Source organism: Balaenoptera borealis, assembly GCF_965194805.1.
Source record: "Balaenoptera borealis genome assembly, chromosome: 3".
Taxonomy (NCBI): Eukaryota; Metazoa; Chordata; class Mammalia; order Artiodactyla; family Balaenopteridae; genus Balaenoptera; species Balaenoptera borealis.
The window spans coordinates 146,987,074-147,014,039 of NC_138866.1; the positions used below are offsets into that span (position 1 = coordinate 146,987,074).

Below are 26,966 nucleotides of genomic sequence, written 5' to 3' on the forward strand. Positions count from 1 at the left end.
TCATGAAGGACCATCATTCTGGTACCAAACATTCATCTGTTAGAAGCTGCCAGAAGCTATGACCCTTCCTACAATATATAATTCAGTTTAGGAGAAACCAAAAATTCAAGCATGTGGGAAAAGTAGATGAAACCTCAGTGTTCTCTGATATGCTACAGAACTACACTGTTGGTCTGAAATATTCTAAAGCAGTTGGGGTCCTCAGCTGGAATGATTCGGAGCAGCCTGTTACCACACAGTCAAAAAAGATTCATTTAGACTCAATGAGAAGAAGCCTAAAACTAAACTTGGATCTTTATGTATGTAAATGTAACAAAAGGTGATCATGATCGATGAAACCTTGGTATAATTATAATTACAATTTTATAGTGCTTAAGTTTAGAGAAAAGAATATTGAAACTTTTGTTACAGTAATTTTAAAGATTTTTGTGATGTTAGAGTTCACTGGAACTATCAATGTGAGTTGATGACCTTGGAAAGAAGTGCCTTTTTTCTAGCTGTCACTAGTGGATGTGCAATGTTTTTCTGTCTATCACCAATATTCACATGGAACAATCAGATATGCATACCCAGGGTCCAAATTGTGCTACCACTATTCCTCTTTAAAAGTAGCTGATCCCATGGATTAGGTCAAGAACAGGAATAATTTTTTTGTGGTCAGAACAAACATGCTTTTAGAATGTCTGTTGTCGACCTAAAGGACAAAGGCTCCAACTTAAAGGGGCCAAATTGTGACAATCTGAGCATCAAAAGAGCAAATAATAATTATAGTTAATTGAAACAAGCTGAGTCTGTAAATTTTCCTTTTGTAGAATTTGACAAGCTGACTTTCTTATTTGTATGGAAAAGCAAAGAGCCAGAAGTTGTAAAGCCCTCCTACAGAAGGGCAATGTGGGGGGCTTGCCCAACCAGATATGAAAACAGATTTTAAACCGTTGTAAGTCAGACAATGTGCTAATGCCACAGGAATAGATAAATAGAACACATTTGGAAACTTGATCTACAACGGAACTGAGAGTGGGGGGAAGCCAGACTATTCCATACATGAGGCAGAACCTGGTCCCTCTGTTCCACCTAGATGCAAGAAAGCATCATTCAGGCATCAGACATCAACAGGTCAGAAGCTTCTAGCTGACTTCTATGAGAAACTCTTAGCCTTCCCACAGTGTACAATTCAATCAAGGAGAAACTAAAAATTCAAGAAATTAGGAAAAGTATAGGATAATCAGTTATCCATATGGAAGAAAAAATCAGATTCCTACTTAAACCATACATAAAAATTAATTAAATGTAAAAGGCAAAAACTATGAAAATATTTGAAGAAAATGCAGGGGAATATCTTCATGACTTCATGGTAGGGAGAGCTTTAAAAACAACTCAAAATTGCAAAACATAAAGGAAAAGAATTATAATTTTGACTAAGTAAAAATTAAGAACTTTTGTTCATTGAAAGAAACCATAAAGAGAATGAAAATCCACACACTGGAACAAGATATTTGTGATGCGTAGAGCTGATAAAGGATTAGTATCCAAAAAATATTAAAGTCTTCTAAAAATCAATGAGAAAAAGAAAAACGACCAATAGAAAATTGCACAAAAGTTTTGGCAGACACTTCACAGAGGGGAAATACAAACATTCGATAAACATAATAAACAATGTTCAATATAATTGTGATTCACGGAATTAAGTCCACAAAGACATGCCATTATACACACTTCAGATTTGCAAAAATGATAAAACCAGACAATATCAAGTGTTGGTAAGAATGTTGAATAAGAGGACTCATATACTTCTGGTGAGAAGGTAAATCAGAACAACCAAGTTGGAGGACAATTTGGCAATATCTAGTTAACAATACACATACTTTATGACTTAGCAATCCCACTCTTCATCATATTCCCTAAGCAACTCATAACAATGTTTACTGCCAGAAGTATGTAATAGTAAAAATAGAGGAACAACCCAAATGTCTGTTGACAGGAGAGTGGTGTGGCAGAGATTGCAAGTTGCCCCCCACCCCCAGAATCCACTTCCCCTCCTTTTAAGACCTCAGATTTTTAACCAGATGCATAGCCACCCCAAATAAAGACTATATTTCCCAGCCTCCCTTTCAGCCAGATGTGGCCATGTGACTCTAAGTTTTTTCTAGTGAGTTACAAGCAGTTTAATTTCTTCTACCCCCTTGCTCTTTTCTGTGGCTGGAATATGGAGCTGATGACTTTTTAGTTCGTATCAACATTTAAATATTTAAAATAATTTGATTAATGCATTTTATAAGTTTGATTAAGTAAAAAGTGCTTCAATGTTTAGGAAAACTATGGCTAATACAATAAGCATTAAAACCCAAGTTGTAGAGCTATCTCTCTCCAGGCTCAGAAGTCCTTTGGATATTAAGATCCTAGGTAAGTATGGAAGAAAAAAGTGGTAAATAATTGCATGGATAAATGTATGTCTGTAATCGTTGTTTTTCCATCTCTAAAAGCTGTGATTGAGTTGGAGGTGCATTTTATGAGCTGGAATAGAAGAGAGGGGACAGAGTATTTCTCTGGAGAGGGACCTTGGCATCCCAGTGTGAAGGGGAAGTCTTCCTGAGGTCCAGAGCTACCAAAGATGAGTGTGGATGAGCCCTCACATCCACATGAGCAAGAACATGTTCTGTTCTCAGAACAGAGAAAAGTCCCACATCCAACCTGGAGCCAATGAGGCAAATTTCTGCCATTTAGAGGAGAGGCTTTGCTCTCATTTCTCACCAAAAAGTATTCAGAAATACTGAGAGCCAGGCTCAGAGCACTTTGCCATCTATTTAATAATAAAAAGAGACTTATATGGCAAACTGTTTGCTTCCTGGGCTGTCCTGTACTGGTTCCCAGCACCCTGCCTGAGGTCCAGGACAGGGTGAGGGGTCTGTGTCTGGCCAATGGGTGTATTGACTTCTACAGTTCTCCTGGGTTGCTCCTGGCAGGAGGAGCCACAGGACTATGCAGGAGTAGACAGTCAGGAGTGTGGTTTCTGGAGCTCCAGGAAGAAAGCAGCATGGGCAGGTGAGGCCCAGGATAGCTGTGTGTTTCTCTCTACACAACCAGGCCTGAGGCCAGTTCTCCAGCAGCTGCCCACAGGAACCCTGCCAGGGCTAGGCTGGTACTGTCTTCTTAGCCATGTCATATCACCTTCTGATGGCCCCTCTTGCCAGATCCATACCCCCTCCCCAGGAAACTGCTGAGTGTGGTGTGGATTGTGAGGGTTGGGTGGGGGGCCCAAAGCTAGTTCAAGGTTATGACCATGTCCATATGTGTATGTCCATCAACACTCCCCTCTCCTCATTCTGGACATCCTCAGATTCCAAAACCACGGATAAAGGCCAAGGACTCATTACACCAAAGATCTGCCAGGGCCCAGAGTCAGTTACAGGGAGCTGGACTCTTAGGTGTGCCACAGAGTGGGGGCCAAGAGGGTGCTCATGGATCTGAGGGGGACCTATAGGGGGTGAGTGTACATATATAGATGTCTAGAAGGACTGACAGAAGTGTCAGAATTATCTGTGCAGCTGCAGATGGCAAGAAAAACTGAGTTTGGTTTGGAAGGCTACTTGGCATTATCTATCAATATTTAAAATGAACGTACCCTTTCACTCGACATGTCATGGTTCCAAGTTATAAATTTACCCTATAGATATATGCACACATCTACATGAAACATTTGTATAAAGGCATTTATTGTAGCACTGTTCGAAGGAGCAAACAATTGGAAACAACCTAAAAGTCCATGATTAAGGCACTAGTTTAATCAAACATAGCACATCTATATTATGAAGCACTTACTGTGTGGCTGTTAAAAAGAGCAAGGAGGATTTATGATACTGATACAAAAAAGATTTCTAAGATGTATTGCTGAGTGAAAAAAGCACTGAGTATAACCTCCCACAGCTTGTGTAAACAGTGGGGAGTATATACACATGTGCCTGCACATGCACAGTCCGTAATCGGAAAGATACAGAAGAGACTGGCACCATGATTGCTTTGGGGAAGAGAAACCAGGGAACTCAGGGAGGAAGGCACACATCCTTTGGTAGTGTTTGAATTTTTAACTTATATGTATGCATTTCCAAATGTACCAAATATTAACATTTTCAAAAATAGGGCTTGGAATGAACTGTGGCTATAGAGTCCAAATATATGGTCTATACTGTATAACAAACGATCACCACTGTCTCCCAGCACTGGGGGCGCCAGCATTCGAGAGGTGGACGGAAGGGTGAACATGCAGGTGGAAAGCAGTAAGGGTGCAAATGGAAATGTAGCTGTGAACAGGAAGGTGGCGCTACAGAGCACAGGCCAAGACAGCCTGTGAAGAGTGTGGGGTACTCAGAAAGTGATGCTCATATGTATATAAACACTCAAGAGCTTTTGCACCTGATTGCTGTTCCCCTCAAAGTAGTCTTCTGAGAGCCTGTATACTCAGAGGAATCTCTGCATTCAGGGCTTAAAAATGTGCCAGGATCTACTGCTTGAAACTTTAGGGTGGTGACACGTTCACTGGTGGCAAATATTTGTCTACAGAGGATGGATGTAAATACTGGAAACAGTTAAATGTCACTTGGCCACAAATTCGGTGAAAGAAGTGCGAGGTCAAGTTAGGCAATTAATCTTTTGGTAAAAACAACAAGGCATAGAATTAAAGCAGACTGCTAGTCTGATGCTTCTCAAAAATGGGCTCTGACAGCTAAGCCCAAAAAGGATGCTCAGAAGATGATGTGTGCCTTGGCAGCATCCTTGGAACGAGGCTCGGGACCCAAGGGGACTACTTGGAAGAAGTCAACGCTCATTTGGACGTGTAGGTTCTGTTTGTTTGCAGGAGACAGCGGCCCCAGCCCTCGGCCGGGGCGGGGCCGAGGGCCGGGCCGGGAGGGCAATGGGGACAGCGGGCTCAGCTCTTCTTGCGCAGCTGGCTGTACTGCGTGCGGCCCAGGATGGGCTCCATGACGCTGGGCCGGAAGAAGCTGTCGCTGACCCTGCGCGCGGGCTTATCGCGGGGCATGGCCGGCAAGGCGGTGCGCGGCGCGGCGGCCGTGTCCACCCGGTCCTCCGCGCCCGGGCCCCGAGCGCTGCGCAGGCTGCCGCGGGACGGCGCGGGGCGCGACGCGGTCTCCGAGCCGGCGGGCGGCGCCCCGGAACCCCTGCGCTCCGCCTCCGGGCTCTCGGCCTCGGCAGGCGGGTTGTCGATCTCCCGGAATTCGCTCTCGGGCTCCATCAGCGATAGCCTGGGGAGCTGGGGGCCGGCAACCACGTTAGGACCCCGCCTTGGCCCTCGTCCCTGCGCCTCCCACCACCGCCTCCTCTGTGGCCCTCGCGGTCACGCCTCCCGGGGGCGGCCGTCCGGAGAGCAGAGGCCGGGGTGTGGGACAGGGATGGAGGGTGCGGGGGGAGACCGCTTAGGTCCTGCCCTCCCTGACAGTGTGCACAGTCCAGACCCCCAATGCAAGGCAGACAGCCACCCTCTAAAGTTTCTGGACCCCTCGGGTCTCCCTCGGAGGTTCCTCAGTGGGAGGTCAGTGGCTTTCCTGACTCTTCCTTGGACCTGCACCTTGCCCTTGCCTGGGTCAGGGTACCCACGCCTGGCTCTGTTTTGGGCCCAAGGTGAACAAGCTGGCTGCCAAGACCCCTGCCATGCCTCTTGGTGAGAGTGAGTGGCTGAGTAACCCATTCCTCCACTACCCTCACAGCCTCCCTCAACCCTCAGCTCTAAGGGGCCTCCTGCCCTGACCAGCCCTCCTACTGACTGCTCAACCTGTAACTTGCTCTGGAAAGGGACCCAGGGACCCCCAAAGTGATAGTACTGGCACTCCTTGGGGTTTTCCTGTTGGTGACAGGTGTTGGAATTGGCATGGGGGCAGCTGCTGTCCCCTGGAACATAGCTGACCCCGCAGGGTGCCCTGGAAGCCTCCCTGCAACCCTTTCCCAGGGAGCAGCATGCAAACCTGCCAGGTCCTTCAGTTGGGAGCTGAGGGGTGAGGACTTGGCCACTGGGACCCCCAGATTAATGGTGGGTGACCTCCCCAGCAGCAGGTGGGAAGGACAGATGTGGGGAAAGGTCTCAGGCCAAGGCCACAGGTCTCTGTACCTTTGGGGCTATGAAGGCCCCCAGTCAAGGCCATAGTATGTCAAAATGTTTCTGGGGCACTGAGGATCAGAGACTGGGGAAGGGAGGGCAGCTGCAGCCCCTTCAGTCAAATCTGCTTTATCTGTCCTTTCGGGGGGGGGGGGAGGGGGGGGTAGCCGGAAGGGTAGGGGGACTCACCGGCACATAGTGCACCACCGTGTCCACGACGTTGTCAGTAACGCCCTTCAGGGCATCAGACAGGGACATGGCCCTGCCCTTGGTGGAGGAGACAGCACGGGCTGGCATGAGATGCAGCAACCACTCTGCCGTGCCCAGCACAGCCGCAGGCGCCCACGTCACGACCGAGATGGTGCACTGGAGGGCCTTCTGCAGGGTGTGCGCCACACCGCCCAGGAGGCCTTGTGGGCCAGGCAGGGCTGCTCCCTGGGGGCCAGAGCAAGGTCAGTGCCTCCTCAGCAACTCCCCTGACCCTTCCCCTCTCCTCACCATCCCCAGAGCTAGAGGGGAAAGAACGTGGATACCAAACTGAAAAAACTATTAGCCTGGCTCTTGGGCAGGTCACTTCTGCTCTCTGAACCTCAGTTTCTTCATCTGCAAAATGGGGATGACAATCTGTGTCCTGCCTATTTTATGGGGTTGTTGCGAGGATCCTCTGAGAGAACTTTGTTAGCTGGGCGTTTGGGGGTGAGGTGAAGAGCACTGCACCCATGTACTGCATTCCTGGGCCTGGGGGCAAAGACCCTTGTTTCACCCAGGGCCTCTGCTTCTCACCCCCTCGGTGGGCTGTGGGACCTCCAGGTTCCTGCATCCCACTCGGCTTCTGCTCTCTCCCTTACCTCACTGAGCTTGTTCTCCTCCGTCTCTGATTCCTCCTCCTCCACCTCTGTCTCCTCCCCCTCTGTGTCCATCTGGTCATTGTGGTCCTCCTCCCGGGTGGCGGTGAGGTTGTGCAGCCAGGGCACCCGCACCTCGCTCGACCGCCGGGACACCACCTGTATGGCCGCCGATGCGCCCCACTGGGCCAAGCTGCTCTGAGGGCGGAAAGGTGGCAGGCTGCTGGTTTCACAGCCCCTGCCAGAGGCTGGGCAGCCCCAGCAGGCAAAGCCCCTCACCCCCAGGGTCAGGGTTGGGGGAGGCAAGCAGGGCCTGGCCCCAGCAGACTGTTCTTCAAACTTTTTATGGAGTGGTAACTTACACCCACTAAGGTGCACAAGCTTTAGTATACAGCTCTGGGAATTTTTAGAAACACACACCTGTGTGACCATTACAGATCAAGATATAGACCATTTTCGACACCCCAGAAGACTCCCTGTGCCCCTCACCCAGTCAGTACCACCTAAGGGTGACCACATTCTGGCCTCTATCACCATGCATTGATTTTTCTCATTTGTAAATGGACTCACACAACGTGTTTTCTTTCATGAATAGCTTTTGTTCAACGTTATGTTGTGAGATTCATCCATATTACTGAGTGTCAGAGTAGTTCCTCCTTTTTCATTTCTGTGTCATATTCCACTGAATAAATATACCACAATATACCCATTCTACTGTTGATGGACATTTGTGTTATTTCCAGTTCTTGGCTAAGGATAAAACTGATAGGAACATTTCCGGAGTGTCTTTGGGGGACATAAGCTCTTATTTCTGTCGGGTGGAATTGCTGAGTCATAGGGGATATGTATGTTTAGCTTTACTACATACTCCTTGCAGACCTTTTAAAGAGTGAAAAAAATCAAGTGGGCTAGAGGATCCCATGGGAGGAAACTGACCTGGGTAGGTGGGCTGGTGTCCCCCGGGGCACAGCTTGGCTCATTTTAAACCCCTAGGGAACCCCACAGAGTCTCCTTGTTATACATCCTTAGGGGACACCATTATTTTCTTTTTAAGATTTTTTTTTTTTTGATGTGGACCATTTTTAAAGTCTTTATTGAATTTGTTACAATATTGCTTCTGTTTTACGTTTGGTCTTTTGGCTGCAAGGCATGTGGGATCTTAGCTCCCTGACCAGGGATCGAACCCACATCCACTGCATTGGAAGGCAAGGTCCTAACCACTGGACCGCCAGGGAAGTCCCTGGGACACCATTATTTTCTATATGAACGGTGGTGTCTGAGGCTGTGCTGTACAGTGGTCCCCGCCCACTAGGGGCTAGGCCAGGGCGCAGCGGTTAGTCTAGCCCCCATGGGGAAGTGGCCCCCCCAGTGCAGGTGACAGAGGAGAACTGCTACTCCTGTATCCCTACTGGAGCTACAGAACCTGGCACATAGTAGGTTCTCAGCAAACATCTGCTTGAATGAATGAGCCAGGCCTGAGGATGCTTTTAAAAGTACCACCCTCTTGATGGCTGAAAAGTGGTTATCTTGTTTGCTGACATTTATGCGTTAATGCTTTTATTTCCTTTTTTTTGTGGGGGGGGTGGGAGGGCTTAGTTTCTTACTAAAGTTCCTATGAAAAAAATCCAGGCTATCTCTGCTAAAATACACAGAGAGGTGGAGGTGGGGTGTGGTGGGGAGTAAGCCCTATCTGGGCCTAGAAAAGGCAGCTTTACCTTGGGTGCAGTGGGATGCAAATTAGAAGCCTCTAGAAGGGAAACCAGAACCCTGGGGGCAGTCAGAGACACAGCCCAGCTGGGGCTCTCTTCCCAACAGAATGGGTTTTGTGCCTTGCTTATTTACAGATGACACTCCCTAGTGCCTAGAGGGCAGATGGGGGGGGGGGTCTCTGCTTCCTCACAAGTGGGAGGGCCCACTTGGGAGGATGAAGGCTTGGGGGGGTGGGGGGGGACTCAGAGGGAGAATGTGTGAGACAGAAGAGGGTGAGGGGTAGGACCACCCTAACAAGCAGGCCTGCCCTCTCCCCTTGCATCCTAGAGGACTAGCCCACCACCCCACCTAAGGCCTCTTGTCCTTAGACCTAAAGTCCCCGCCCAGGCTGGAAGAGAGGAAGTTCCTAGGACAGGAAGCAGAATTGGGTAGGGGATGGGAGGGACCAGGAGGCCCACAGACAGGGTTTCCAGGCCGTGGGTCAGTCAGAGCTCAGGGCAGACACTCACCAGGGGCGCCACACCTGGGATCCACATGGCCAGGGCCTGGCCCTGTTTCAGCGCCCGGGCTGTGGTCTGGAAGGTGTGTTGAGAGAGAGTGTTGGCCAGGGTCCCAACCCTGCTCACGAGGCCCGGCTTGGCCCCGGGAGGTTTCTGGGCATGCTGGTGTCCTGGAGCAGGGGCTAGGTAGGATTTTGTGAGGGGAAGGAAAGGAAAGCTGATCAGAAAGGCGCTGGGCAAAGCTGGGTTGTGTCTAGGGTTGGAAAGTGGTCATCCTAGCTCCACCACAAGCTCGCTGGTGATTTGGGCAACTCACTTTCTCCACTTAAAAATGGGGAGAGAGGGCTAGGTGAGGATGGATCCATCTGAAAATCTTGCTGGGCCATCCCTGTTCCAGAGCAGGGGCTAGATGAGCCCTGGCTGCCTCTTCCTAATTCCCAAGCAGCATGGGTGGCCAACTCACTCCCCAGGCCCCCTAATGGCAGATACCTGACTCTTCCTTGGCTGGAGGGAGGAGGAACTCTACCACCTTCTCAACACCACCCAAGGCCAAGTCGGCCCCTCCAGAGGCTAGCTGGCCAGCTCGGGTGTTGGCAGCAAATTCGGCGGTGTCTTTGACCATCCCCCAGGCGAGCTCACAGCCAGCCAGAGCGGCCCCTAGGACTTTGTCTGAAGTGCTGGCGATGGGCACACTGATGCTGTTCCTGGCACTGCGAAGGCGGGTAGAGATGGTGTCCTTCAGCTCAGAAGCGATCTGGAGGAAGTGGGGAGGGAAGTCAGGCATGTGGATCTGGCAGACCCTGAGCCCAGCTTCAGGAAAGCCTCATTTAAAGGGGACTGGCACCAATATTTGGGCAGCTTGATTAAGCCGAACTTAAAAGGAAAAGGGCTCCAGTCCTTCCTGTGCCAACCACTTAGATCTCCTGGCTTCTTTGCACCCCATTTCTACCTGTCAAGATCCTAACCATCCTTCAAGAATGCCCCCCAAAGTCCACCTCCTTGATAACACCTCATGCACACAAGGCATCTCCTCTTCCAAATTCCTCTACTGTCTGCTGTCTTGCCCTCAGAACATTGCTCACATTCCTATCTGCACTTATGTGGACTTATAGATATGGTTGATCTTCCTACAGGTTCTGCATTGAAATAACGACTTTCTCTCCTTTGCCTTAGGAGCTCCTCTGTGACAAAGATGTTGCCGTTTATCTGGAAAAATAAGTGAAGAGCAAAGGCCTCAGGGCCAAATACACCTGCTCTCATGTGGCCTCCACTTAAGGCTGTGTGGTCAGGGGGAAGTCACTAGTTTTCTCATCTGTAAAATGGGGATACCCACCCCTATACCAGAGGGTTGACAAGAGGATTAAATGAGAGGGCTCTATAAATCATATGTCATGACCCCTGTCATAGGGTAGGGCTCAGTAAATGTTTGTGAGATGGGTGGTAGTTTGTCAGTGAGATGGATGGCGTCTGAGAGTGCAACTTATTCCCCCAAAGCACCAGACATGGCCCTTACCATGGCAAATGCCCAATGAATAGCTATCCAGGTGAAGTGACATTTTCATTCTCATGGTCCATAAAGTGTTGGATCTTGAGGACATGGGACTGCAATCCTGGGATCTGACGAGTGTGACCCATGATCTTAGGTGGCTGTAGTCACCAAACAGTCCAATGCAGGCCAAAGAGCAGGGAATCAGAAGCAGTGGGCCCTACCCCAAGCTCCTGTTTGAGTTTGCCTCTGGGCTGTGCCTGCTGGTTTCAGAAAGCCTGCCTTCATCTGGCCCCACAGGGAGAGGAAGAAGCCCATCGTGTGGTCTTAGGGACAAGCAGCTGCCACCAGCCTTGGAAGGCATTTGCCACAGAAACAAAAGACTCACGTTTATGCATCATGGGCTCGTGCCCTCTCCTCAACTGGGAGGCAGTGACAACAGAATGTGGGGAGCCTTAGAGAAGAGGGGAGGGGCTCACCTTTTCAGGAGGATACTGGAGGGCCGGGATCTTTTCCTCCAGGTGGTCCAGGCCTCGGCAGGCCAGCTCGTTGGCAGCTATGACTGGAAGCAAAAGGCCATGGTCGGGTGAGCCCTGCCCCCACTGTGAGAGCCCAGCAGGGGCCTCTGTGCCAAGGAAGGCACCTTGGAGCCCTCAAAACCCCCAGCCCTGCTACCCCCAAAGCATCTGGGAACCTAGGGCCCTCTGCCACCTTTAGCCACCATCCACTGTGACTCCTTGAGAGCAGGATGTTTTCCCTCTGAGCAGGAGCTCTGGAGTCATGCAGATCTGCACTCAAAGCCCAGCACCTGCATCTGCAGTGTAGCTTCAGGCAGGTCACAACCTGGCTGAGCCTCAAGTTCCTCACTTGTAAAATGTGGATTAATGTGGACAAACCTTGCAGGGTTGTCGTGAGGAGGAAGTGACAGAACCTTTGTGAATCACCAACAGATCCTGGTCTCTCCTCCTCCTACAACCCCTCTTTGGGTGAGTGCTGGGTGAACACAAGGGGGGAGACCAGAGGTGTCAGGGTGGAGGGGCAGCCGGGCCCTAGGGTGGGAGCAGGCCTGGCACTGCTTAATTCTAGAGGTGAAAGGCTGTTCTAGAGTTCCAGATAGTCCATGGCCCTTCCTTTTAACCTCTAGGAGTGAGATGGTCAACACTGGGAAGAGGGTCACAGGGAAGAGAAAGGGGCAAGTGCCAGAGGATGCAAATGTTCCCGGGAGATACTGCCCAGGGGCTGCCGAGGACATCAGCTCTGCAGACATGACCATGGAGATCACAGTTTTAAAGGATATCTATATATTCTCTTTCATATTTTCTTTCTCCAGATATCCTAGGTTTCTTCACAAAATTCTCAAGCAGCAGAGAGCCCAGATGACTTGGCTGACTTCCGATTGGGCAAAATGAGACCCAGGGAAATTATTTAAGGAGTTTGCAGGCAGGGAGGTGGACCCAGGCCCAGGTCTTCTTTATATCTGTCCTCTCCCGTTTGCTGTGCCAAATCCTCAGATACCCATAACTCTGTAATCAGGACTGTGGAAGGTCCTAGACTTCTGGAATTTCCCTCAGCCCTGTCAAGAGCCGTGCTGTGGAGACCATATTTTCCGATGGGGCAGAACAATTTGAACAGGGGCAGGTCTGGTAAGTTGTCCTCACCTTCAGGGCCCTGACTGGTAGCTCTCTGCTGCCCCTGCCTGTCATGGGGCAGGTACTATCAGCTGCTGGACCCAGAGGGCTTCCCCTCTCCCTCCTCTCCCCCCATCCCTGCCAGGCTAGCCCTAGTGCCCACTGCCTCTGCCTCTGTGCCAGACTCTGCTAGTTCCTGCTGCTGCTGCTGGATTTGGAGCCAAAGTGGGTGTCTGGTCTGCCATGGGCCCCCACTCCCACCACCGCCCTCATAGCTCTGCCCACCCCTTCTCCTGCCAATTATGTGGCCCATCATTGTCATCCTAGGAAAATGCCAGCTGGGCTACAGATGAGGCATCTATAGATGAGAAGAGACCTATATCTATATCTACATCTATATTTATATCATCTATATCTGTAGATGAAAAGACTATGTAATGGGATGTAGATAGTCAGGAAGGCAGTCAGACAAACAAAAAGGCAGACAGACAAGCAAGCTATCAAACAGGCTGATAGACGGACAAAAGACCGGCAGGCAGGCAGTGAGCATCAGTGAACAGGCAGGCAGCCTCCGAGCGCCACGAGGACTCACACTGGGTGGACAGCCTTCGGACCACCGGCTCCATGCTCCAGGCTGCCAAGCTGGTGGCGCTCTGCACGCCCTTCTCGTACGCACTGCATACAGAGGTCACCAGGGGGTGGGCTTCCTTGGTGCTGGTGTAGGTCTTCTGGAAGCACTCACAGGTGCTGCTCACCACCGGCAGCTGCAGGACCCGCTGAAGCACGTTCTCCTGCTCCTGGAGCGTAAGGAAAGCAGGTATTGAAGCCATCCCACCTCCTCCTCCCACCTCCTGGGGAGGCAGCCCCAGGGCCATGGAGCCCATTAGGGCTGGCCTGGGTCCAAGTGACCTAGGAGGAGCCCAGACTAGAGAGGTCTCTGGAGGCCCCACAGCGAAAACAAGAGCCAGGCTGCCATGCTCTCCTGGTCACAATCCTGGCTCTGGAGAGCTACTGGGCAAACTCTGGCCTCCAGGGGCCCCCGCCCTCCCCGTAGCCACCCCACTTAAACTTAATGGTAGGAGCAAGTGTGTCGGCGCACCTGCCTGGAGTTTGAGCCCACCTTGGATTGGTAGCTTCATCTGAACATCTTTCTGGTCTTTTTGGGAGACTGCCTCCCTGCCTCCAGTGCTTGTCCCACTGCCTAGGATGCTCCCCTTCCCTCCCACAGCCCCTTCCGTCTGGCAAAATGTCACTCCCTCAAGACACGGCTTGAGCATCGCTTCTTGTGTGAAGCTTCCTGACTCTCCCCCTTCACATCAGAAGCCACCACTTCCCTCCCTGGGTTGTTTCCGTACTCATACATGGTGCTCGTCTTGATCATGTGTGTACTTGGCTCTCTCCCAGGAGACTGTCATCTCTGTATCTCCAGGGCCTAACCTAAAGCCTGCACAGTAATGTTAGTTGAATAGGTGAATCACAGTCAGGGCTGCACCTAAGGTGTTAAGTTTAGATCTGCCCAACCGCACGGAATCACAGAATCTTAGGCCTCCAGGGGCCTCTGTAGCAAGAGTGCTTCCCACAGTCCCTCTGGGAGGCTTGTATTTGGACGTCTCCTTGCATGGAGCTCAGCCCTCATAGAGTGGCCTATGCCCCTTGTTGGACAGCGTGGCTGAGCTGAAATCCGCTCCACTCTCTGCCCTGTGGAACAATACTGAGGAAATCTGTTTCATCATTCATGGGCTGGCCTTTCACACACTTGAAGACAAATATTTCTCCCTTTAGCAGTCCCTTCTCCATTCTAAATAGCTGTAGTTCCTTACTTAGCTTACAAACAGCTCAGCGCCCTGATCTGCTGATTCCCTCCTCTGCACACACTACAGTTTGACATCGCCTTTCTGAAAAATATAGCCCTCAGACTTGAAGACAGCGTTCCAGGTGTGGTCTGAGTGTGTGGGGTATAGTGAAACCATCACCTCTCGTTATTGGGGTGCTGTGCTCTTATTAATGCATTCTAACCTCAACAGCAGGCACTTAATTAAACTTTAGATCACTGAAGAATCTTAGTGGAGAAACACTGATCTTTGAGGTAAAAACAAACAAACAAAAAAGTGGATTCTAATCCTGCAGAGGGTAACAACATTTACTCAGTGCCGTTATGCTCCAGGCACTGATTGGGGTGCTTTCGTGATATGACCTCATTTAATTCTAACAGCGACACTCTGAGGTCAGCATTATCTCCAGCACTTTGCCAGTGAGACAAAGACTCAGAGATGTGAAGTGACTTACCCAAGATCACACAGCTAGTAAGTGGCACTGCCAGGCCAACTCAGGCCTGAAACAGCATGTCTGAGATTTGCTTCAAAATAACACAAGGTTGGGGAATGAATGGGGTGAGGATGAGGCACAATTGTCCATGGATTATGGTTGCTGGGGCTAGTGAAGGGTATTATATTTTTCTGTTTGTTCTTAGGAATATTAAGAATTCTCCACATAAACATCCCAGGTCTGACTCAGATATTCGAGCTCTTTCTGTAGCTTTGAATATGCACTGTTGCATAGTTCTGCTCTAAAGGTGAGGACCTAGCTTCTTCTGTTTGTAGGCGGCTGAGTTAGAAGACCCATCAAGGAGACCTGATGTACACTAGACAGCAAGCTACAATATTTCAGCTTTTGGTCTTGCAGGTGAGTTTGAAATTTGAACTAGAAAAAGATTATGACTGTAAACAAGAAAACATTTCTTTAACATTTTGGACAGAACCTTCAGGAGTTGTTTTAGGCAAAGCCAAAGAAGGAGAGAGGTCCTGGGACAGCAATAAACTATCGATACCTCTTAACTATGCACTTGACTATTTTATGCCTCTCTGTGTTCTATGATCCAATAAAAAACTTAACATGGCGATTCCTAGTACAGAGGTTAAAGCCTAACTTGGGACAAGATGGGTATTATATGGGTTCACAATTTTTAAGTTTCACTATTTGAACTGTACCTAAATTAGAGAGGCCTTGCCAGGAGGCATCAGTACACCTAAACGTGTCAAACCACTCTGAGTCACACTGAAAACCAGGTCAGACACACAAACTGGACACACTGCCCCTCTAACCCCTTCCCACATACATAATGTGCACCGTGTAACTCTAAGAGGTGCCATTTACATAGACTGCACCATACAAGAAGCCTCTGGAGTTACAAAATGCAGAGGCTCCGTCCCGAATATACATTTCGCCTGGGTGGACAAAGCATGGGCTTCTGTTTCAGGCTTTAGAATATAGTAGTTCCCTTCCTCTCCTTCCCCTCCCAGCTAATTTTTCTGTGCTTTTTCTGCAAGGTACTTAGTTTTTAATAGACGTCTTTTTTCCCCCTCACAGTCTCTAACAGCCTTCTGCAAAAGGTAGTGAGGGCAAGAATAACTAAGACATAATGGTCAATGAGTTACGAATATAATCTAGACATATCTTGCTCTAAGCCCCCTGAACTTCTCCTCCCACCTCCTTCCTCCCCACAGAGTTGTCCACTGTCTCATATAAGCCCAAGTTACTTACAGGGCGGTCTTCATCCAGCAAGGTTGGACCCTTGTTAACTGCCATCGGAGCTCTTCAAGCTGCAAAGCAGAGGGTTCCAGGTCCATGAGAAAGTCCTCAGCCTGAGATCCACAGGGTCAGTCCCCTACCTCTCATGGCCATCAGGGGGGCCCAGGCTGTCTGGGAACTCAAGTTCCCTGAAGAGAAGGTATTTGGAGGATGAATGTCACAGACAAGTGGCCAGTCCTTAGAGTCCCATAGGAATGAGTTGTCCCACAGCCCACTTGTCAAGACCATAGTTTCTTATAAGGATTCAGGGTAAGAAATAAAAAATGAAAGTAGCTTTAAGAGATAAGAGGTTGTAGATGAAGTTTAGGAGCTCTTAGATGAGGGTCCAAAAGAGATGAACAAAGTTTCAGATTTAGTCTCTCTTTTTTTTTTAAATGAAAAAGTTCTGCATTAATTCCTCTTTTTAAACAAGCAAATCTGTCATTCCCTCTGTGCTCAACCAGAGGAGAAAGTAGTCATTCTTAAAACCAGCAATTTCAGCTCTGTTCTGGAAAACTAGTGGCCCCAGAATATCTACTCTACACTCTTGGTCATTCACCCTGAATAATCTCTCCCTTAGTGGTTTCCCTGCAGGCCTCTTCATCCTCAGTAAAATTCCCAGAAGACCCTTACCCTCAACTTCTTTAATTCTCAGAAACAAACCAGGTAAGGTTGTCCCAGGATCCCCACACTCACTCCAGCTGATGCCACCTCAGTCCCACGGAGCCCGGGCTGCAGAGCGTCTCCTCTGGTGGAAACAATTCCAGTTGCTCTGGGGAGTCTTGAGCAAAGCTACTAACACCTCCCAGCTAGAGGAGGGCAGAGAGGAAGAGAAAGCTGGGTCATGGTTATTTGACCTAGCGTCCCCTGGGAATATCTTAACTTCTGTAAGGAGGTTTAGCCAACTAGGAGTTAGATTGCACAGCTGTAGGAAACCAGGCTCAAAGGAGTTATTATTCCATGAGATAGCTGTTCTGTAACATATTTCTGGCCCCCAGTTCTCAAGAAACTGTTTTCCAGAAAGAAGATGTTGGGATATATGTCATTAAACTCATAAGCTCTAAAGTTTTATAATCTTTGGCTCCTTTTCCATTAGAGGGTCCTACGGAACCGTTTTCAACCCATTTCCCTCATCCTTATTTTTTACTATCAAGAATGAATTTTGAACAGTAAGATTTAAACCGACACAGGAACACAGTTTACCTGAATGTATTAGTCTTTGATTATGAAGATGAATTGCTCTCAGTGAAGAAGAGAACCAGAGCTGTGGTTTACTCTTTGACAATCTAGGCTTTGAGGGAGCAATTTCAATCTCTGCAAAATCCTGGATTTCAAGAAAGTTTATTGAACTCTACCTGGTCTAAGATGCCACCAGAATATGCAGTGGGAAAGCCAACTGGATTTTGTCAAGTTTGGAAAAGTGACAATGTTGACCAAGGTTCTGTTACTGATCAACAGCATCCAGACAACCACCTATCACCTCTCATCCCTTCCTTAGCGATGAATCAGGCTCCTGATTAGCCCAGGTGCTAATTCCTGGCTTCAAAGATGATGGAGGCTGTGGTTTTCAGCCATCGTTTTCAGATTGTCTAATAAGGGCTTTTTAATTAAAATGGGTAATAGGACAAAACTTTTTTTCCTTATTTTTTGTAGAATCATATCTAGTGTTGACTCTCTGCTAAGTTGTATACTGTGGGCAATAGGAGAAAGAGGCAGGGAGTAGGGAGACTGATACAAAGTATCTATTTGGGTTTTTTTTGTTTTTATTTTTGGCTGCATTGGGTCTTCACTGCTGAGCATGGGCTTTCTCTAGTTGTGTTGAGCGGGGGCTCCTCTTTGTTGCAGTGCGCGTGCTTCTCATTGCGGTGGCTTCTCTTGTTGCGGAGCTCAGGCTCTAGGTGGGCGGGCTTCAGTAGTTGTGGTGCGCAGGCTCAGTAGTTGTGGCTCGGGGGCTCTAGAGCGCAGGCTCAGTAGTTGTGGCGCACGGGCTTAGTTGCTTCACGGCATGTGGGATCCTCCCAGACCAGGGCTCAAACCTATGTCCCCTGCATAGGCAGGCAGATTCTTAACCACTGCACCACCAGGGAAGTCCCCAAAGGATCTATTTGTGGTAGATCCTTTGTATCAATCCTGTATCTAGGATACTGATAAAGCAGGAGAGGGAGGAAAGAGTCAAGCAGAGTCTCCAAAAGGAGTAATAAATATGTGATATATTTAATACTTATTGATCCAGCCTGGGCTTTTAAAATATGACAATAATGGAGAGGAAGAGAAGTATCTAAAAAAAGTGGCCTCAGCCCTCACCTCATTTCAAGGTTCAGGACAAATTATCTGTGAGGCTGTGTCGAGAGAGTACCCTGGGCCAAAGGGCAATGTTAAGATTTTGAAGCCGTGGCTTTGGGCCAGAGGGCATACAGGGCTCTGTGTCTGAAAGCTCTGTTGACAAAGCTCGTTCTTTGGCCGCTTCAGCTGGGCGTCCAGGATGTGGGTGAGAGGTGAGAAGTAGTGAAAAGGTCTAAGGGAGTCCCTTAGGAAGGGTCCACTTTCCAGCAGCAGCTTGAAGGACATAGTTACCTTGTTTTCTTCCCCAACCCTACATGGCCCTCCCAACCCCGTCCAACTACCACATGAGCACAGGGACCTTGGTCATCTTGTGCACAAATGGATCGCAAACAAATCTAAGAATGGCACTCAAGCATTCGTTGTTGAATAAACAAATTCTCAGGCAACAATGTTCAGTTGTCAATGTGCTGGCCCATACATCTATTAGAAATGTCTCTGGACAAATATTATATCACTTACATGTGGAATCTAAAAAATAATACAAACAAATCTATATATAAAACAGAAACAGACTCACAGACATAGAAAACAAACTTATGGTTACCAAAGGGGAAGGGGGGTAGGGATAAGTTAGGAGCATGGGATTAACAGATACAAATTACTATACATAAAATAGATAAACAAAGATTTACTGTATAGCATAGGGAACTATATTCAATATCTTTTGTAATAACTACAAAAATATTAGGTTTGTAATAACCTAAAATGGAAAATAGTCTAAAAAATACATATGTATCACTGAATCAATTTGCTGTACACCTGAAACTAACACAGTATTGTAAATCAACTATATTTCAATTTAAAAAAAAGAAAAAAGAAAACAAAAAATACACTTAGTAAGAATACCTACCATTTGGGGTGGGGATGTGCGGGGAGGAGAGAAATAGGTGAGGGAGATTAAGAGGTACAGACTTCTTACAGTTACAAAATAATTGTGTCACAGGTATGAAATGTACAGCATGGGGAATATAATAAATATATAATATCTTTGTCTGTTGACAGCTGGTACCTAGATTTATCATGGTGATCATTTTGAAATGTACAGAAATATTGAATTACTATGTCGTGCACCAGGAACTAACATTGTGCTGTAGGTCACCTTTACTTCAAAAACAAACTCATAGAAAAAGAGATCAAATTTGTGGTTACCAGAGGCAGTGGGTGGGGAGAGGGGAAATTAGATGAAAGCAGTCAAAAAGTACAAACTTCCAGTTATAAGACACATAAGTGGGTTTCCCTGGTGGTGCAGTGGTTAAGAGTCTGCCTGTCAATGCAGGGGACACGGGTTCGAGCCCTGGTCTGGGAAGATCCCACATGCCGCGGAGCGACTAAGCCTGTGAGCCACAACTACTGAGCCTGCGCGTTTGGACCCTGCGCGTCTGGAGCCTGTGCTCCGCAATGGGAGAGGCCGCGACGGTGAGAGGCTCGCGCACCACGATGAAGAGTGGCCCCCACTTGCCACAACTGGAGAAAGCCCTCACACAGAAACGAAAACCCAACACAGCCAAAAATAAAATATAAATAAATAAATAAATTAAAAAAAAAAGACACATAAGTACTAGGGATGTAATGTACAACATGATAAATATAATTAACACTGCTTTATGTTATTTATCAAAGTTGTTGAGAGTAAACCCTAAGCGTTCTCATCACAAGGAAAAAAAATTTTTTTTCTATTTCTTTAATTTTGTATCTATATGAGATGATCGATGTTCACTAAACTTACTGTGGTAATCATTTCATGATGTATGTAAGTCAAATCATTATGCTGTACACCTTGAACTTACACAGTACTGTGTCAATTATATCTCAGTAAAACTGGAAGAAAAAAAAAGAAATGTCCTTGGTTTTTAGAATCCCTCATGAACGAATGTGGAGGCCTGGAGGTGGGGATGGTTAGTTATAAAGGACAAAGATGCACAGGGGAGGAGGTAGCAGGGCACCATTTAGGTTTTCACAAACTCTAGAAGAGGTGGCATTTCCCAAGCTCTCCACCACCCACCCTAACTTGCAGAGGACAAAACTACCAAGATGGACACCACTGTAAAATGCCATCATAGATTCAAGGCCAACTTCTCCAGGCAGAATCAAAAGCACCACTGACAGGGATGATATAAAGGACCCTCTCCTGGCTAGCAGTCTGGATGAGATTGTCTTAGAGGTCTCTTTCAACCTGGACATTCTACATTTAAATCTTCCTTCATCCTTTTCCTGAGCTTGGATCTTCCAGCCAAGAGCTTATTTTACCAGAACTCACTCTACCAACTGTGTAGACTCTGATTATCTTTGGATCACCTTATTTTTAACTCTTCTCCATTCCCAGAACACATTCACAGATACATGAATAAATTTTGTCTATAAATTTATTGGACATAATTTATTACAGTAGAAGATCTGGACAAAGCAAAAATAGTTAAATTTTTTATTTGCCCTGATCTAGCAGCTTTTATTTCTCTTAAAATTCCTGAAATGTTCTTTCTCAAATCCCATATCTTGATTGGACACTTTAAAAATAGAGCCAAGGACCTGAGTCTACTTTTTAAGAATCTCAATCACATTTATGGGAAATTTACTTAGTGCACATTTCTTTTCTCCTTTCCATCCAGTCCTGTCAGATGGCTTTACTGGCAGGACTGACACTGACCTCTTACCTGATGGTACCCTATTTCTCTACCTCACTTGCCTCAAATTAAGAGGATCTGTAATCACAAATAAGAACCCAACATCCAAGATGAGAAGAACACGAGTAAGTGGCATCGACTCATCGTTCTACTGTCCTCTTCTCTTGCCCCTTACTGCTCTTCTCCACCTCCCCCAACCACCCTACGAATATGAACTCTGATTTATTGTCGAATATGGTAGAATTTCATCGTATTTGTGAAATTTCTTAACTGCACAAATTTGGATGAAAATTAACGTGTAAGTGCCCAAAATGTTATATGGTTTTAAATAAAACAATCCTGCTGGTGGATCTAGATATAGTTTTAATTTTTGTAGAATAGAATATAAACCACTGACCAACAAAGGTTCTAAAAAAGGCTTTTCGCACAGGATTCTGGAGAGTCTTGCACTTCCACTCAATCAGGAAGGCAGTGAAATATGGAAAGAGCACTGGATTGGGAGTCAGAGAAATGAGGTTCTGTCCTCAGTTTTAACCTCAGGTCTCCTCATCTGTCACAGGGAAACCTGCAGGCACCAACTGTAACTTTCCACATTATTTTTACCTTAAGTCCTTTCTATCTGCTTCTGATTTTTTGTTTCCTTACTGCGCTACCTAAAGACACAATTTATACCGTGAAGGTACCTGATGCACTTCTGATTTTACTACTGGACAGAGGAAAGACAGGAGCGCAGTGATGTAAAAGCCAAGTTAAGAGGCTATAAACCCAGCTCTCCTCCATCCTGGCACTGGTAGCTATGGAGGAAGTGGGATAACTGATCAGAGAATAAGGGGCCTCTACTAAATCTGAGAGAGGGTGTGTATCAGACCTACTGTAGTTGGGCAAAAGTAGTGAGGCACATGGCCCAAAAGTCGCTTATATTAGTGTCCACTTGTTAGTTTGGATCTTTTTCAATTTTTCTCTTAATTTTTATCCATTCAGCAACCACTAAGTTCCTAATATGCACATAAGAGATGCTCGATAAATGTTAGATGAAGGAAAAATACTCAGAAATTCAGAAGTCACTCCAGCACTCTAGAAAACACATAAACCTTCACGTTCTTCCCTCCACCGTTCTTGGCTCCACCTCTGTTCACATCACAGGTCACTCAGTGCTCATGTGACTAAGTCTGTAAGCACAGTATGACATGGCTGTGCCTAATGCAAATGTCCATTTCACTAAAAGGTTGTCTTCAAAGCAGGTACTAGTCTTCAGCCTGAAACCACCTCAGCGGGTCTTCAGTTTCATCTGAGGATACGCCACAGTGATGATGCCTGCTATAGAGGACACGAGACCTCCAAGGCCTATGATGCCAGGATTGGACTTATAGATCCCCAACTGGTCCAAAGGGTTCAGGATATCACAGAAGTTCTTCACTGTGTCCAGGAGCAAGGGAGGATGCTTCTTCAGAGATCGGAATAAGAGAAGAAGAAAGGACTGGAGCCATTCTGTTTCCTCATCAGCCACGCTATACACAAGAGGATCCTGGGATGGTGATTTCTCCTTCTTTGCTCTGTCGTGTGCAACCTGTTCCATCTGCAGGGAGATTTCATACAGATCCCTGACCAGGCTCAGCAGAAGAGAATAGTAGTAATGGCGTGCAGCCCACATTCGCCATTTCTCTTTGTTAATGCCAGAGGCGAGCCCTACGCTCCTCACAAAAAGGATGGTGTCACAGATGAAATAAATCACACGGTTCAGGCTGGCTAATATTAGGCAGATGCGGGGCACTAGGTCAGTGGCATGAATGCTCTGCTGAATCGTCTGTACAGCATGTACCACATTGCCTAGTCTGAACCCTGCAAGAAGAACCCACAAGAGTTAACAGTTATTTAATCAGTATGTAACAGGATTTTACAGGCAGAATCCCTGTATCAGGGTGAGAGGTCAGCACTGTTTTTTTTAACAACTGACCGTCCTCTGAGGCTCAGTCTTTGCTCAGGAAAGGAGGACTGTACAGTATGTTAAGGACACCTAAAATGATCCTGGAATGTAAAAAAGACAGTGACTCTTTAAACTTATTGCCTCCATTTCAATGACTACATTAACAATGACTTACTACACACTTTAGGCAAAGGTCAATCATAAGTGTGGATTGTTACATATGAATATCACCAGCTACACTTCTTTAGAAGGAAGGTACTACAAATTACATGAACTCCAGATGCAACATTCTTTTGGAGAGTCTGATACCTTACACTGTACTTACTTTCCAGTTAAAAGATTGCTTTAAAAAAAAATACCATTATCATACTGCCATTTCTCTGGTCCAAAGCCCCTTTGGCTCCCTACTGTCAAAAAGACAAAGTAGAGATGGTACGATTTAGTGGATAACACAACTAATGATACTGTCATATGTGACTCCTAGTTCAATTAAATCAACCATTGCAAGGGCATGTCCTTTATCTGAGCATGTAACTCAATTAATCAGGGATGCATCAATCAATAAATATTTACTGAGCACCTTCTCAGAATAAGTTATAGTCCTAAACATTATGGAGGATACAAAAGAACTACTTTCCCTAAGTGACTATATCTTAGACTCAGCAAACGTTCAGAAGTAGCTACCCTCAGGAAACTTATGATCTCAGAAAAATGTTTTGTATTATTTTATCAAAAATAACACAAAATATGTAATGAATAATCTTGGTTTCCAGTTCTGGCTGTTGCACTAACTTAGTGACCTTGGGTAAGTCCTTTCTAGACTTCAGAGACTAGTGATCTTTAAAGGACCTTTGAGCTCCAACATTCCAAAGAGCCTGAGAACTTCTAATCTTGGCTTTCCAAGCCATCCAGAAAAGCTCCTTCCCGTCCCTCTGCTTGACAATGTAAGTCTTGTCTCCATCAAACTAGTTTTCTCATTGATCCTCAATACAGTGGTTTGCCCAGAACAGTCCTGAGCCTCCACTAGAGGAAACCACCCTTCAAGAATGTTCTCCTAATCCTTCTCTCTTGCCACACCTCAAGTTCCACCTCCTCCAAACATCTTTCTTTTTCTCTACCCCAACCAACATATTTGGTACTAAATATTAGATCGTTATACCATGTGATCTTAGTTCTCCCATAAAGCTCAGGACTATATCTATATGAAGCAGGTACTCAAAGTGAATTAAATGAGTACAAAACACTGACCACTTTTTGGCATTAACATGAAACAATCCCACAAATGACTTAAGAAAATGTATCCATCCATTTCCTCTAGCAATCCGTTAAGAGAAGGGAAAAAGGCAGGGGGTCAAGGATATAGCTATTCTATTCTTCGAGGGTTCCCAGGAGCCAGAAGCTCATGTCAAAGATTGCCAGAACATTTTGTGATTCTAAGAACTAAAGGTGAACTAACACATTGTATGTCTCACTGGTTACGATTAAGCAGAAAGATATAATGTAGCACCAAATGTGAACATAGGAGGGTGTTTGTGAATGGTGTGCAGCAAAACATTCAATCCTTTTGGCCTGTCATTCCATGAGGGCAGCCTTACTGGTGAACTTCATCAATAAAGCTGATTGACTAGAAAATCGTGACCTAGGAAATATTTTGTGAATTACAAGGTCTGAGGATTCTAAACCAGGAGCCACTGTCCCTCAAGGGACAGGGTACTTACATTTACGGCCAGTGCTCACACTGGACTCCAGTTTCTTGAGCTTCATAACAACCTCCTGTTTGTCAGCTTTAGGCTCTAACAAATATCTAAGCAACATGCATGTGTACTGAGTGGCTCTGAAATGGAAAAAAAATGAGGAGAACGATTTACAAACCAAATAAAATTTGACTCATGAAGTAGGGGAAGGAGAAACATGTCCTGCTAAAAGCAAAGTTTCCAAGACAATTTCTCATGTAGCAGCTCTTACAAGAGCAAAATTCTGCAACAGTCACTCCACAGGGCTAAAGGGTAGAACATGTCATGGAAATGCAACACAAAGGTAATGAAAGAGAACTCTGCAATAATACAGTGAACAGCTCTTCAGAAGGCCTCTTGCTGGCACAGAGAAATGGATATAGTCAAAGCAGTAAACTGCACAAAAATCGACCTCATGTTAAGTCTGCAAAGATCCACATTCTTTATTTCTTCCAGTGTAAATTGCTAAAAGATTTTCAGATTTCTAAAAGGAAATTTTTTTACCAACTACTTATGTGACAGGTCACACACTCAAACCAGAGCCAAATGAGAAGTCCACCATTTGCATATTGCTTAACTTTTTATAAAAGGACCAAATACACACCAATACATAAATAAGTACAGATTTGTCTTTCAAAACTAATTAGTATTTTATATAAAATACAGACTCCTGTTTAATGATACTAAATATTCAATAGTGATTATTGTCATGAGTACAAATAGCAATGCCTTACCAACAGAAACATAACAAATAAAAAATTCTGTATCACATAAACATCTAAATGTATTTGGCAGTCTAGTAAATAAAGTAGGTAGATGCCTGTTTCCTACTGCCCTGTAACCGCATTTGAATCCCTTTATGCTATAAATATTATTCTCAATAAAAATATAGCACATTTTCCAAAATGGTGAACTTGTTATTGTGCACGAAGTAAAAAGAAACCATCTCTCCTTCTCTTTTAAGTATGCTTCCTGGATACAGGGCTCAAGCTGGTCAGGTCAATGAATCCCCCTTTTTCAGATCTGGTCTAATAATAGGAATGCGTCCAAACACAAGGCATTATTTTCTGAATGCTAGTGTGTTCAAAGAAGCTGTAGATCACCAAGAGGATTAGGAAATGAATACTAGAGATCTCACACCTTGCTGAATAGGTATATCCTAAACAATTATTTATATTTTATTTTTTTTTGCCACACCACACAGCATGTGGGATCCTAGTTCCTTGACCAGGGATCGAACCCGTGCCCTCTGCAGTGGAAGTGCGGAGTCCTAACCACTGGAACGCCAGGGAATTCCCCTAAACAATTATTTATTAACCAACCTCACTGATAAAATTTGCAGGGTACATTCTAAGTACATTGGATTTGTAGGCTTCTATTTTAATGAAGTTTGTATATAATGCAACCATTTTGAAAATCTATCAAATTAATTAGAAAGATAGTATGGCTTGGTAGTTAAAGAAGTGGGCCCCGAGTCAACTGTGTGGTTTTAAATCTCTCAATTCAGTCACTTAGTCCCTATTAACCTCCTTCTGCTTCAGTTTCCCCATTTCACAGAAATGGGGATGATTTAGAGAATTTAACCTAATAGGGTCGTGTTGAGGGTTAAATGGGTTAATAGTTGTAACACACTGAGAACAACGTCTGGCATTAAGTCCGCTTCCAAAAGTCTCATAATTATTGGGGCTACTATTGATCTGTGTGTATTAGCACTTGCACACCCAGAAGAAGGAAAAACTGTTAAATAAAACTGCAACTGTGACTAATTTCTTATTATTGAGCAAGACTCAACCAAATTCCTAAAAGAAACATTACGAATTAGTATTAAAGCCGCAATCTCTTTAATATTTTCGTGTACCTTAGAGGTGCAGTCAGTTCTTTCTGAGGCTCTCCACACTGTATTTTACAGTTCACAAAACTATTTCACATGCGCTATCTCAATGAGATAGACGGGACAAGAATGGGAGATAAATACAAGTGTTGGCTTCGCTAGTCATAAATGTCAACCCAGAGTTTCTCTTAAATAATTCCTCGGAAGAATGTTGGGCGGAGAAAACCCAGTCTTTCTCAGGTTAGGAGAGGAGGGTTCGTCGGCTGGTTTAACACTGCCAGCGACCCCGAAGCGGCTGCGGGACTTTGGGGCACGAGGCTCGGGACCGGACGCGGTGCGTTCGGGCAAGCCCCACTGAATTTAGGGTGAGGAGGGGCTCCATGACCACACTCCCTCCGGGAGCCGGCAGCGTCCTTCCTGCTGTCGTCCACTGGGCTACTACCTCCTTCTCCGGATGCCGGAGAACAGGGAACCTTGTACCGGGTTGAGGGACGGGGAAGGGCTAGAGGCCGCGGGCACCAGACTCACCTGAAGAGTCGGTCCCGGCCCTGGGTCTGGTTGGTGAAGCGGATGAAGGCGTCCATGGCACCCAGCCCAAGGACAAGAGTCGCACTGGGTTCTTTTGCGAGTCCTCAGGGGCTGCTGACGGGTCCCCACGGAACTGTCGGTCTC

General features: G+C 46.3%; 2 protein-coding genes across 5 annotated transcripts; both read right to left on the minus strand.

The window, feature by feature from the left end:
- Positions 1-3,698: 3,698 nt before the first annotated feature.
- PLIN1 (perilipin 1) lies at positions 3,699-26,962 on the minus strand. Of its 4 annotated transcripts, XM_082388395.1 has the most exons (11): positions 26,823-26,962; positions 17,046-17,986; positions 16,539-16,651; positions 15,816-15,874; positions 12,868-13,072; positions 11,127-11,209; positions 9,651-9,915; positions 9,171-9,343; positions 6,955-7,149; positions 6,296-6,541; positions 3,699-5,266 (listed from the first exon to the last, which is right to left on the minus strand). In XM_082388395.1, exons 4-11 carry the CDS (start codon positions 15,858-15,860, stop codon positions 4,925-4,927), a joined length of 1,554 nt encoding a protein of 517 aa, XP_082244521.1. In that variant the 5' UTR covers positions 15,861-15,874; positions 16,539-16,651; positions 17,046-17,986; positions 26,823-26,962; the 3' UTR covers positions 3,699-4,924. The 4 variants fall into 4 exon arrangements, with proteins under 4 accessions (XP_082244521.1, XP_082244522.1, XP_082244523.1 ...); XM_082388396.1 differs by lacking the exon at positions 17,046-17,986 and having other exon boundaries at positions 26,823-26,929; XM_082388397.1 differs by lacking the exons at positions 16,539-16,651; positions 17,046-17,986.
- PEX11A (peroxisomal biogenesis factor 11 alpha) lies at positions 20,531-26,962 on the minus strand. Its single transcript, XM_082388425.1, has 3 exons — positions 26,823-26,962; positions 24,449-24,564; positions 20,531-22,645 (listed from the first exon to the last, which is right to left on the minus strand). The coding sequence occupies exons 1-3, from the start codon at positions 26,876-26,878 to the stop codon at positions 22,074-22,076; spliced, it is 744 nt and encodes a 247-aa protein (XP_082244551.1). The 5' UTR covers positions 26,879-26,962; the 3' UTR covers positions 20,531-22,073.
- Positions 26,963-26,966: the final 4 nt, after the last annotated feature.

Excerpts from the sequence above, each read along its gene's own strand:
- PEX11A (XM_082388425.1), bottom strand. The coding sequence starts at position 26,878 with ATGGACGCCTTCATCCGCTTCACCAACCAGACCCAGGGCCGGGACCGA. Across the intron at positions 24,565-26,822 it reads GGCCGGGACCGACTCTTCAG|AGCCACTCAGTACACATGCA; the intron begins GTGAGTCTGGTG and ends TTTCCATTTCAG. Across the intron at positions 22,646-24,448 it reads TGTGAGCACTGGCCGTAAAT|GGTTCAGACTAGGCAATGTG; the intron begins GTAAGTACCCTG and ends TTCTTCTTGCAG.
- PLIN1 (XM_082388397.1), bottom strand. The coding sequence starts at position 15,860 with ATGGCAGTTAACAAGGGTCCAACCTTGCTGGATGAAGACCGCCCT. Across the intron at positions 13,073-15,815 it reads TGCTGGATGAAGACCGCCCT|GAGCAGGAGAACGTGCTTCA; the intron begins GTAAGTAACTTG and ends CTTACGCTCCAG. Across the intron at positions 6,542-6,954 it reads AGGAGAACAAGCTCAGTGAG|GGAGCAGCCCTGCCTGGCCC; the intron begins GTAAGGGAGAGA and ends TCTGGCCCCCAG.